This window comes from Liolophura sinensis, chromosome 1 (genome assembly GCF_032854445.1).
Source record: "Liolophura sinensis isolate JHLJ2023 chromosome 1, CUHK_Ljap_v2, whole genome shotgun sequence".
Lineage (NCBI taxonomy): Eukaryota > Metazoa > Mollusca > Polyplacophora > Chitonida > Chitonidae > Liolophura > Liolophura sinensis.
In genome coordinates this window covers 55,179,218-55,193,060 of record NC_088295.1, presented here as the reverse complement: position 1 = coordinate 55,193,060, position 13,843 = coordinate 55,179,218, and the positions used below count along the sequence as shown (strand labels likewise).

At 39.4% G+C, this 13,843-nt stretch overlaps 1 protein-coding gene across 1 annotated transcript; it reads left to right on the top strand.

Annotated features, from left to right (window-relative positions):
- The first annotated feature begins 8,695 nt into the window (after window positions 1-8,695).
- LOC135482130 (DNA-directed RNA polymerases I, II, and III subunit RPABC2-like) lies at window positions 8,696-12,614 on the top strand. The gene is made up of 5 exons (XM_064761977.1): window positions 8,696-8,722; window positions 9,667-9,730; window positions 10,299-10,435; window positions 11,396-11,467; window positions 12,262-12,614. The coding sequence occupies exons 1-5, from the start codon at window positions 8,703-8,705 to the stop codon at window positions 12,350-12,352; spliced, it is 384 nt and encodes a 127-aa protein (XP_064618047.1). The 5' UTR covers window positions 8,696-8,702; the 3' UTR covers window positions 12,353-12,614.
- The last annotated feature ends 1,229 nt before the right edge of the window (window positions 12,615-13,843 follow it).

The window sequence follows — 13,843 nt, the reverse complement described above, 5'->3', positions numbered from 1 at the left end:
GATATGTCCCTTACGATATCCATATAGCCTGTTTTACTGTCCATTCGCTGCATCTCTTTTTTATATGAAATATACCGAGGAAGACACATACAAATATGTATTTTCCGTTCTAAGTTAAACCTTTTTTATGAAGTACCAACAAAGAGAAAAACATGTATATATATATATATATATATATATATATATATATATATATATATATATATATATATATAATCATGCTCATGAGCACATTTTTCGTTCTGCCCGACTTCTGCACCAGGTCTATCTTCTGTTCTTGTTTACATTTTCAAATCACACCTGTGTGTTTATTTCTTCTTGTCTGTCGTGCATCATTTACATTTTTAAACCAGCTGTGTTTGTTCAGCTCTAAGCCTACACACCACTCCCTGTGAGTCAATATTGTCCTACATTTGGCCGGGTAACCTGATTATTGTAGCGTACATTTGTCACAGATATTTTTTTCGAAACACAATTTACACCCTATTAACATTCCCATGTAACTGTGTGTCACGCAAATAGTCTCCAGTGCAGTAAAATTCACTTCGACAGAACCATAATCGGTACAACACACTTTATTTACACCACGTCGAAAGCCATTAAAATCGATATTCTATAGGTTTATTTACTTACAATCTAAAAGTTGGATGGCACCGGAGGTCATTGTGAAAACTCAGAGAAAGCTTGCGTGACTTAATGGAGCTTGCAAATGACGACAATTTCATGAAGCTATACCAATGATGTCGACTTCATGGAGCCTACGACAATAATACCAGCTTCATGTAAGATGCAACTGACGCGCAATTCATGGGACTTTGCAACTGACGCCAACCTCAAGGACTTCCAGCTAACACCAACTCCATACAGCTTCCAACTGACGTCGACTTTATATTAAGCCGGCAACTGACGCCCACTTCACGGAGCTTGCAACTGACACAAACTCCAAGGAGTTTGCAACAGGGGCCGATTTCATAGAGGCTGATCCACTCGATCTCATCACTCGAATGTATCCAATCAGATGGAGTCATCGAACAGATATAAATACACGCTATCATGTCAGGGCCGTGGCTCCTCGAGTTGACACTATCAAGATTTGCTTGAGGATGAGATAACATTTCCGCTTAGTTTTAGTTTTTCCGCTTTATCTTTTTCACAAATCTTACACCAAGAAGTCCCCAGACAGACCCCGTGTTTAAACCGATGAACATTCTAAACATACCTGAAAATAAAACGCACTGTACATACACGGTAGTCCATAATCATTTTTGCCAAGAGTTTTAGGTTGGGAACTATTTTATAGAGCTATATAGGATGGTGACGTTCTCTGTATCTTTTCAATATGGAACATGCCGAAAATTTAAACGAAGCCACGCATACATACAAAAGAGTACCCACAAACGCAATATTGCATTGCTATGGAAAGAACAGCGGACTATGCCTATGTACTTACCGACCAGGGCTAATAAGCTCACTACCGTCCATTTTTCTGCGCGCAGATATCCTCCTGATAGGGTTGTTCCACTAGCTTTATTCACCTTAAACTGATTATTATCGTAGATAATAGTTTTACCTATTTACTGACACACAAAAAATACCTAAAACCAGGGCAGGGATGATATATACACCTTCAGCGACACACGTGTCAACAGTGCGCAACTCGCGACCGACATCCCTCAACTTATTACATCGCAAGAAAAGAAGAAGGATTTTAAACAAGCAGGAATGTCAACAGATCAGAAACCTGAGCATGACATGTGCCCCCGAAGCTAGAGCATGCACGAGAGACGGTAAACATGGCACAGTTTAGGAACCGCAAGCATCCCACCCACATACATAATGTGACGTTTAGGCCTGCACATGTATGATAGGTTTCACATTTCTCAGACCTACAAGGGACGATAGCACTCAGATTATATCCTGACAATGAATGTTCCATGTAGGCGGGTACATAGAATTTCGGTATAGATATGGTAGGCTGAAATGTATTCACCTCTGTGCAAAGAAAGGGATTCCCCTTCATGCAAACATTCACTCATGCGTTAAGAATCATATCAGCATTGTGTGAAGAAGTCCCTGTTGTATTCACCGCACTTTGGAGATGACAAACCCCATAAATCTTGAACGACGATCCCCCCCCCCCCATCCACCCAACCCGACTATGCAAATATAAATATATCGATATGTCGAGGAAATGCAAATGTGTTTGGTCGTAGTTAGAAACTTTCAGTAAACCACCAACCTTTGGCATGTAACTGACACATTTTCCCACATGTGTAGTGTGTTAGTGATGGAATTAAAGGCATACCAACATCCCGTGTGTGCTCTACAGTGATTCGTATTATATGAGAATTAGTCTTTGCTATAGTCTTTTACTTTGTTCATTACGCTGCCGTTTCACTAAACAGGTCTATGCTGCATGCCATACAAATGTAACTGTAACTGTAGGTTTTGTCGTGTAAGGGAGCTATAGAACCAAGAAACCTGCAAAAAATCGGCGAAAAACAAAAAACAAATTCAAACTGTGCGACAGAATTTGATTAAAACTGCTTGAAGATCAGAGTTAACGAAATATCTTGAAAACCTTTGGCAAAAGTTTGAATCAATGACCCTATAAAATAATGACCATGAAGACACTGAACAATTCAGAGAAAATGAAAAAAAATCCTCAAATTGCCCAAGTTAAATGTACGTGTAGCATGAGTTTAGAACCGTTAAAAGTGTTCAAGAGTGATGCACAAAGAAATGGACAGACAGACGGATGGACGGACGTGATAAAAACCATGACAATATCCGTTGGCCTATTTTGACCATACGGTAAAAATAAATATACTTTTCAAATTGTACTATGTACGCAGTATTTAAATACAACTTCAACATAATTGCACATAGCATAAATGTTAATCTCGTTTAATTCGCACCTTTGACGATGGTGGTTACAAACTCACCTGTGAAAAGGCTCATCTTCGTCATTAACCACGTCATAGTCTTTGGCCCGATTAGGTCTATTTCTTCGCAGCATCCACATACAAGAAGCTATCCAATGAAAATAAAGAAGGGCTGCGGGGTCAAATGCAACATAACTCACTGTCTGGCGTACACAGGGAGAGAACAATTAAGCCAATTTACTTAATGATTAAATCTGTTAATTAGTTTTCTCTTAATTGTTCTCAGGTACAGGTAACGGAAATTAACTAAGAATACAAACGAACGTATTTGTTCTTACGTCAATCATTTCTTTATTTTTAAACAGCAGATTACTTTAATTTGATGTAAACAGGTCTGTTTCCCATAATTCAATTATCATACTCTGTTTTGTGTTCACGACATTATAAAGACATACAAATGATTTCAAGAAACCATGGTATTAAGTTTCGTGCTTGCATGATAGAAATTAACATCTATCGAGGAGACGGAAAGTAGGAATTCTGTACGGTAGGAACTGTCAGCCTAAACCTACAGTCTATGCAGTAAGCCTATATATGATAGAACCTGCATGGAGAAAAACTCTTAGGGTTACCGATTCATAAAAGTGTTCAAAAGAATATGGTTATGGTGATATCAGCGTTGGAAGTGAACCATATCAAACATAAAACAACATCAAAACACGCATACAGAAACTCTAAATTAACTTGGGGGCGTACTGCTGTGATATAGTCTGGTAATATACATAATGCATGCCTGTGTGGATTTTCTAATGAGCTTTTGTGCCATTTTCATAAACTGTCCTGCTACAGAAGAAAACCCCGATAAAACAGAGACAATGTACTGTGTCCCATGCCATGTAATGCCCCCCCCCCCAACACACACACAACCACCACCACATTCTCTTACAGGCACCAAGCAATACTATCAAGTAGCAAACAAGGGTGCAAATAAAAACAAAAACTCCAGTTCTATAGCAGAAAAATGCTAGGGCTAGCCTACACCTTTTAAAGCTAAACCTAGAATTGTGCTAGTCCTACATGTATATCAATAGTTTTGGCCAGGCATTGGTCGTACAGGATCAAGTTGATCTTGATTGTGAAGAAGGGCGTAGGTCGCCATGCGATCGTAAGCAACTGGGTACAACTCGACGCTCTTGACCAACGCGTAGCGCTGATGTCGAAAAGTTTGACAAATCCTTACGATCGTGATCAACTGGCAGCGTCTGTACAGATTCAAGTTTCGGTGCGCGTAGGTCGACTACGACTGGCAGTAACTGTGAGCAGATACTTGGCAACATGACTGTCATGTGGCCTATTCATGGTTGTGTTGACCTTGTACACCATGCGTGGGTGCAGCCTGATTGATACACTGTCTAATAGGCCTTTAAGATGCCTTTCCCTTCAAACTTTAACGTTTCTTAGAAAATTTTCTTTTCCTTTCATTCCAACTTTTCGCTTTATATTCCCACTTAGTGAAAGGAGAGACAAATTTAATAATTTGTTCTAATTATAGCCCTCTCTCAAGGTGCACTACACATGTACGTCACATATGATTTGCGTGTGCCTTGCAAGAGATGCCGTACAAGCACGGGCTAAGTGCCCACATATGGATGAGTATATTTTCCGCCTCATCACCCCACTCGGTCGTCCCCATTTCCATTGTGTAAATCAAGCTTGTTATGCATAGTTGTGATCAAATGTGACCACCTGGACGCAAGCACGCGCAGATCGACGGAACTGCGTACAGCTATATGCTTCGAGACGCTCCTAGTTGCTTTCAGTCGCCAAACACCCAGCTGTTCCCAGCCGCAAGGTAGATCTTAAATATTATTATTTGTTTGAGTGTTATCAAATACCAATATTTGTATCGGTACAATTCCATTAAAGCAAGCTGTAGGCCTATACATGAGATCCAAAAGAACCGGCCAAGTGGCCGTTCAACAAAACTTCGCAAGTTTTGTTTTTCATAAAAGACGTCGCCTATGTTATATTTGCGCCCCTGGACATCACACAAGGACTATGAAGGCTAATATACGCCGTTGGGCCTATTTGCCTTAAATCCGTCGTTGGCTGTACTACTGAGCACTGGTGATTGATCCATATGCATAATCATCTCGTCTGCATAAAATTTTCAAAGTAACTTAAAATTCGCGAAACATTCATTTCACTAGGTTTCACTGACAGACATACATATACATGCCTGTATGGATGAATGTATGCATGTGTATATACACACGTGTATACCGTATAAAGGTGGCCATGCCATATGCGCAGGCCTATAGGCCTACATACATGTAGGCTAAATAGCCGTAACAGTACAATCTAAGAATTGTGAGATAGCTCTTCTGTTCTTCAAGTTCTTCTTTTTATATCATAAATTACTTATACTGATACCTATATCTACATAGGTTACGTCATTCCAGCAGGTTAATACGCGGTAGGCCTATGCCAGGCTCTGTACAGTGGCTCCCCCTGGTGTTGGTAAAAACAAAGCCGTGATTCGGAAGCAGTAAGGTACATTGGTGTTTGTTGGCTAATCCACAATGGTTTTGGTATTAAAGATTAATGGCATACACGTAAGATGACTGAGCCCTCATACACTCACACCCTGTGTGCAAGTTACCAAGGAATATAACAATGAAATGAATCAGTTTGTACTGATCCGATAGACCTACAGATATGATATGATGGCCTACCGTGCTTGATAAATGGGCCTACCTTCTCACGGACTAAGGCTACAAATCAGCCCAGTTGCCTCGCCGATTGTGGTATTACTATCAAAGCGTCTCACACTATTGAAGTTAAATTGCTATCAACTCTGTTTTTTTATGATTCATCAGTGTTTAGACTAACTTGACCAAATCGATCGCCACTGTACCAGTCACGGGACGAGTCGGTTATAACTACAACCAGGCATCTGTTACCTAACCCCACAGAGTGATCTCCCTTGTTCCATGTAAATATACAACCTCACCTCTCGATCGACCGAGAATGAGAGTTCTATTTATTTATATATTTCATTGGTGTTTTAATGCAGTACTCAGGAATATTTCACTTATACGACGGTGGTCAGAATTATAGTGGGAGAAACCGGGCTGAGGAATCCTACGGCCATCCCAGTTAAAGTTCTATGAGCGTTCTAATCACTGTAGATCAATATACATGACTGGACAGGTGGCTGGCTGCATGCTGAAAACTGTAGCTCTTGTTTAGCACGATTTTATTTTAGCGAATTACAACCCGTTCCATTATATAACGACCGAAAATAGCCCAATCTGCAGGCATGCAAATGTCAATTTTATTGATATGCAGTACATTGCATTCATATATTTATTGGTGGAAAATTATAGGTGTTATCAAGAACATTTCCCTTACAAACTTGCCACCTGGTTTATGAATGAGGGAAGCCGTATTGCCCAGAAAACCACAGACCTTGGTAACGCACGGGTAACAGACACCATGCATTTATTACTAACAGAAGTCCATTGATAGACTTTTGGTACCGGTACTAACAATTATGGTGCCACTCGTTGAAGACCATGCGTTTGCCGTCCACCATGCTATATTTATTTATTTATCTATTTAACTGTTACTTAACGTACGTCACTTTCGAGAATTGTTTACTGATATACGATACAGCTGTTGGTTTTATGAATAGAGGAAACCGAAGAGTGCCCAGCGTAAACCATCTACCTTTGGCAAGTTACTGACGAAAAATTCCCATATGTGGCATTCACACATAACGTGTACACTTCAGTGAACGTTAGACTGCGTAAACGACGACACAAGCGTCATCGACGGCTTATTGCCATTAGCTGTGTGATCGAGGAACTCTACAAATTACCTATCCAAGGCTGGTTTGGAACCCGAACCTCTATCGTGTGTCCCAGTGACGGAGAGACAAATGCTTTTAACTAGTACCGGCAACTATACCACAGCCCGCTCCACTTTATCAAACTTATAAGAAGTGCATACTACATCTATCACATGTGGGAAAGCTCGTCACAGCGTACAAATCAAGCAAACAGAATATAAGCCTATACAGAGTATGATTAGTATGGGACAAGTCTAATTGGGACATGAGTTTCGTCATGAAAACCCCTGTTTGAGACGGAGGCTTGAGACGTAGAGCACTTAATCGTACAATCAAATTGTGCCTACTTGTGTACCAAACACGTGTTATTCAAATAAAGAATCAACAATGAGTATTAAAATATATATGTTCAAACGTGATTGTCGCGGAGAGGGGGGAATATGTGGTTAACGATATAACATGAATACTGAGTACTGAAAATATTTATTTATTTCTTTGATTGGTGTACGCCGTACTCAAGAATATTTCACGTATACGACGGCGGCCAGCATTATGGTGGGAGGAACCCGGGGAGGGCCCGGGGGAACCCACGACCATCCGCAGGTTGCTGTCAGACCTTCCCACGTAAGGCCGGAGAGGAAGCTAGCATGAGGTGGACTTGAACTCACAGCGACCGCATTGTTGAGAGGCTCCTGGGTCATTACGCTGCGCTAGCGCTCTAAGCATCTGAGCCAAGGAGGCCCCCCGTATTGAAAATAGGAATGAACTATGACTGTTTCTATATCGATTGTTACATTGTCTTATGTAATAATAATACACTAATATACCCATACAGTGTAACGTAATAAACATTCCCGTCTTACCGGCATTTAATATTGCCGCGTAACATAAGGACAATCAACCCTGAATGCCAGCCATATGATCGGCTTGTTACCAAGACAGTCCCGGCTAAAGTGAAGTTGAAAGCGACTTGCTGCATCTCTGTGAACACGGCCGTGCGATGCAGTATGTTTCAATGTCCGAAAGCAACTTATGGTTTGTATATAGGGTTCCCATTGGGCAATATCCGGTTTCCTATTCGAGATACCTTTAAGAGACCCACAAGCACTTGAATAACCATAGAATAGGTCTGTATATATACCTACATAATACGTAAATTTTTACATTGCACTACTCGTTTGAAAAATAATAATAAATTCTTATAACAAAACGAGGGGATTGGGACGGAGCCGTAAAAGTAACAAGGCAAACAAAATATTTGAAATGTATATAAAATATAACACAACTTTTAAGGTTTCGCGTACCGGTATAGGCCTACACCTCTGGCTATTTTACAAGCGTTATCTCTCTTACTGAAATATCCAACCAACATTCTTCATACATAGGACAAGAGCAAAATACCCCTCAATAAAAGAGTATCGATGTATGTCTTGCATTATGACAAGTAATCTCTACAGGGCCTATCTATGTCCTGACTTTTCATTGGTCGGTTATCTGCCGAGCACGACGTAAGCGCCATAGTTCTGTCTTTACTGACGTCAAATATACGATTTTATTACGTTTTAGTCGGTGATATTACTTTACTCGGAAATTTTTATGACGTCACACAATGGGTGTTGCATTACTTGTGTATAAGTTTATTACATAACACGGTGTAACAATCGTGTAGGCCGAAATCCCGTTAAGACTGGCTAGTTTCTAATAAAATAATTTCTCTTTATCTAGATATCTTTTGTTGTAGGCCTTCAATTTCATAAAATGTCGAGTTCCAAAGTGCATACATTTGTCTCACTAGGTTTATTTAAATCTTGAGACTGGTCTAACACAATGCCTAACAAGGCCTGACTTCTAACGTATTAAAAAAGGCCTCCGTTTTCAATGCAATTCCATGTTTTATGCAAATTCGTGAACCGGGAGTATCAGTTATTCCCCCTGAATGAACTGATCTTCAGTAAAACTTAAGCATGGCCGACGACGAACAGGAGTAAGTATTGTTCCACAAATGTTCCCATTTTCTTTACTTTATGCTTGTCTTTAATTATGACAAATGTGTCTTTATCATTATATGTTAAAGTTTCCTGTACCACGAATTTTTTAGGAGATCTATGTAATACTATGTCAAAATCTAAGTGGATATCTCTTGTGTACATGTCGTATTGTTGCGCCGCCACCATGTGCGCAGTTTCCGCATCATAACACATTTGTACTGAAAAGTACTTTCCCTTTGTTGTTCTTGCGTTGAGATTTGTTATAATTTGTTGAGAGCAACGAAATAAACAGCAAGAGTGGATGCTAAAGGTATCTTTAAATGCTTTATTTTAATTGTTGTGCCAAAAATCAAAAACTACACTGGAGTCCACACACCTATAAGAGTTTAGCCGATGTTAGTCCCGAAAAACTCCAGCTCCTTTTCTTATATTGGCCTCTTGTCGTTGGAGTCTCATTGCTTACAATGTTAATTTTGTACTCAATGAAGGCTCATGCCGATTGTCTTTTTTCTTAAACAAGTCTTGCGCAAATAAATGGCACCAACCTAAAGACCTGCTTTTCGCACCCACTGCACTGTCACCATATGTCCATTATGAAGCAGGACATGCACGTAGCTGTTCAACATTGCTGCAGTCACCCACGAGCGTATACCGTGGAAACCTTCATGGCAATAATAAATCTATTCTAAATCGAGTAAGGACATAAGGGAGCAGGGTGATGTGTGCTGAAAGCCCATCTTTAGGTTGGTGTCGTTTACTTGCGCAAGACTTGTTTGATAAGAAGGGCAATCTGCTTGGATCTTCGTTGAGTACAAAATGAACATTGTAAGTGTCGAAACGCCCAACGAAGCTAGGCCAGTGTATGAAACGGAATTGGAGTCTTTCAGGGCTGAGCTGATGTGTGTTCTGTAATGGAAAGTGCTTATATTTCCAATTTCAGTTTCGATGACATTGATGATGTTGATGACGATGAACCATTGGATGAACCTATAGAGCATCAGGAAGTAAACCATTATAACATGTCATAATGTGTAATTTTATTTCAATAGGCCAAACCATTATATAACAGTACCGGGCCTATCTTAAATTTTGCTTCAAATGTTTCTAGTTTACAGATTTCATAATGCTTGTTGACACTCAAGGGTGGAAATATCCCATATCATTTAATACCAGACAAAATTACAGCATTAAATATCTACCAACCTTTTGTCTCAAACTGCATGGAAATATTTCTTTATTATTGACATTATATTGTTCATTTCTGTATACAAAAAGCCATCTTCAAAGGAATTTTGATCTTACATGGGTTCATGTAATGATTTCTGTTGTGTCTAAGTCCAATTTCACCCTGTGTGATAAAATAGAAATGTTGCCTATAGCACCTTCTCTTTGTCTCTCTCCAGTCTACATGTAAAGTATAATGTTTTTGAAATGCCGACGACCTATGCACTTCTATTCATGAATCAGATTTCATGAATCAAATACAGTATTTGGATTTAAGTCACTTTGAAGAATCCACAAGTCTGGTTAACAGAATACAGTAGAGATTGTGTTGATTTTTGGCTGTTGTAGGCAGGAGCAGAGGCTGTGGACATCCTTCCTGCATCAGATGTACCTAAAGCTGTGGAGCCTCAGAAAAGGATTACAACCAAATACATGACCAAATATGAACGAGCTAGACTGCTAGGGACAAGGGCTTTGCAAATAGCGTATGTCTCTTACTGATTTGACTTCCATTTGGTGAGATAAATGAACTGTTATGGTCTTACCACTTCTCACGAAACAGGCGAGCCAACAATAAAAAATCCATAAATGGAATAAAGATATAATTGAAAATCCATCTTTTTTATTTTACCCGATCTTAATGTTTTTTCTTTAATGTTTTCCTGTTTTTCAAGGCTTTCCAATTGTAATATGTTCTTAACAGGACAGTCCACAATTTCCACAAAAGATGATTTTTCAGTCTTATTTTTTTTTCTACCATTCTACGACATTTTTAAAAAAAGATTCATTCTGCCAGTAAAACAAAACTTTTGATTGGTGTGGGACATGGCAAGGTGTGACTTGAATAAGGGAGTTCTAGATTCCCCTACTCTCTATTTTGGTGTGGGACATGGTAAGGTTTGACTTGAATAGGGGAGTTCTAGATTCCCCACTCTCTATTTTGGTGTGGGACATGGCAAGGTTTGACTTGAATAGGAAAGTTCTAGATTCCCCACTCTCTATTTTGGTGTGGAACATGGCAAGGTGTGACTTGGATAGGGAAGTTCTAGATTCCCCACTCTCTATTTTGGTGTGGGACATGGCAAGGTTTGACTTGAATAGGGAAGTTCTAGATTCCCCACTCTCTATTTTGGTGTGGGACATGGCAAGGTGTGACTTGGATAGGGAAGTTCTAGATTCCCCACTCTCTATTTTGGTGTGGGACATGGCAAGGGTTGACTTGGATAGGGAAGTTCTAGATTCCCCACTCTCTGTGGGGTCAGTGGTAAACTGTGCATGTGGGGCCATTTATTGAAGACCATTTGTAGTCTACCAATGAGACATTCAAATACCTGGGTCTCTTGAGTACCTGGGTACCTTCACGGCAGATACCAAAACATGCTACCAGAATAAAATAACTGATAAAAAGCAACTGTCAACTGAAACTTCTGATGCGTCTGTTGTAGGATGTGTGCTCCAGTCATGGTGGAATTGGAAGGTGAAACAGACCCTCTTCAGATTGCTATGAAGGAGTTAAAGTAAGTCTGTGGTAGTTGGTGACAATTTGTCTTAAATAATGGGAACATCTCAACAGCATGGAAAATGATTTTAAATTTTTGCTATTTTAGTTCAGGTTGTGTATGGCTAAGTCTAATATCTGAGATGTTTTTCAGGCAGATGGAATGTAGATGGCTTTAGTTATGCTTTGATAACAAGTCATGTGCTGATTTCTGAAGGCCATTTCTGACAAAAGTCAAAATTTAAAACCTTGTAACAGTGTTTATTTTTTGTACCAAAAGTTGAAATTTTGACACATTTGTCTGAAGATACCATTTATGAGGTGGTCAAATTTTAACTTAGAGGGCTCACAAATAGGTGTAATATCATGATCCGAATTTTGACGTAAGTGAGAAATGGCTTTGTGGAATCGGCCCTAAGTCTTGACTGCCTAAAATTAAACCAGTAGCTCTGAACCAGAAAGGTTGCTTCTGCATGATTTGCAGCGGCCTGACTAGAGGTTTTTTTGAGGTAGTGGCTAAGTGGGGTGTCTTCCTCTTGGGCACTTTCCATTCTCTTGCACGCACAAACAGTATTCGAGATACAGTTCGTGTAAACGAAATCCCGCTTGTCAAAGTAAACTTTCTTGAAAATCATAGATTTACACGCTGTGAACACAATTTTTTTTTATCTGATAATATCCAGATCTCGTTACAAAGCTTGAAGCATCAAAGTTTCGTGCTAAATATTCTTTAGTATGGCATTACTGTAAAACACCAACCGAATTAAATAATTACCTGAAATGATTTGAGAAAATGGTATTGTTTTTTTACAGAGCACGAAAAATCCCGATCATCATAAGAAGATATCTACCTGATGGCAGTTATGAAGACTGGGGCATAGATGAGCTGATAATCTCAGAGTAGCTCTCATGTATCATTCATTTGTAACTCTGTATATCATCTGTTTTCATCACATTATCATTTGTTTGTATCACAGTATCATTTGTTTGTATCACAGTATCATCTGTTTTCATCACCATTATTCACATGTCATTTAGATCTCATAATTTTTGTCATTTTTAGAATGGATGATCATGTTATTACAGAAGCTACTGTTGGAGAGATGTTTTATTGCTTGGATTTCTCTTTACACTGGTTTTAGTAAAACTTCACCCCTCAAACTCAACTTGTGTGAGAAATGTGTTTGTATATTAATCATGGCTGACAGCAACAGCACTTATAATGTGATGTTCTGTTCAGCAGTGAGAGTGTATGGGATGACCTGGGTCAGTTGTGAACTCCCAAATGGTGAACATTACCTGCTTAAAACAAGACAATCCCAACAGTTTACTCTTTTGTTCTTCTCTGTAATTCGTCAATATTTCTGTATACTACAGTTATGCTTGTAAAACAGGCTGAATAGCAGAGAACGATGTGTTTGTAATGGTCCTGAAACTGGCTTGTATAGCCATGAAATTTAGAGTGATTAAACTCATTGCAGATGTGACATATTGCCATATTACAGTGCACACACTGTGTGCAAACTGGATTCCAATTTTATTCATGTAATTAGTGTGTCATGCTTTGGCCAGACTATTTTACCTCTACAAGGGTTAAGGACAGAGGAAAACAGGTATATTGTAAAAAGGCCCTTACCTGATTCAAGTGCAGCTTTGTGACCTAATGAAATTTCATAATTTGTATCCACTTTGGTCTTCATTTTGATTTAAAAGCATATATTTAGCATACAGAGCAAAACCAGAGACGACAATGTGATAGTTGACAAATGGTCACTCGTTGCCAGGGAAATGCAGCCTCTGGTCAAAATTTACCTCAGAAAGGGTTATTCTAACTGTTGATGCAAATGTTCATATAGTAGCAAGTTACATGCTCAGTGGCAAAATGGCAAAAAGCAGAATTAGGTACAAAATTATATGCAGTGATGTTAATTACATTATATTAGATATTACTGGTCTGGAATTACTTAAAATGCTTTACTGTGATGACATTCAGTATACAAATACATCAAAATGATGCAAAGGGACTAGGCCTCAGGGATGCTTACTCTACCCGCAGAATCCCAGGTTATGCAGGAATTTTACTGGAGGTGATCCCTGCCAACCCCTGAGTGTGAGAGGTGTAAATGCGCTCACTTTTCAATTGCCTTGAAATCACCTTTCAAAGCTGTCAAGACCAGTGATGCCACATGTTTCAATCCAGGTCTTGCTGTCTTCCCTGTGGCATTCCAGTAATGGCACCTGGTGAAGATTTGTCTGGGTACCTCACTTTTAATCCACCTCAAAACCTAATCACAGCTATACAAGTGAAAAAGTCTTGAGCCTGGTGTTCAATACAGCAATCTATTGGTCACTAGGTCCCCTAACATTAGGTCAATCCCAGTCTAGGACAGGGATG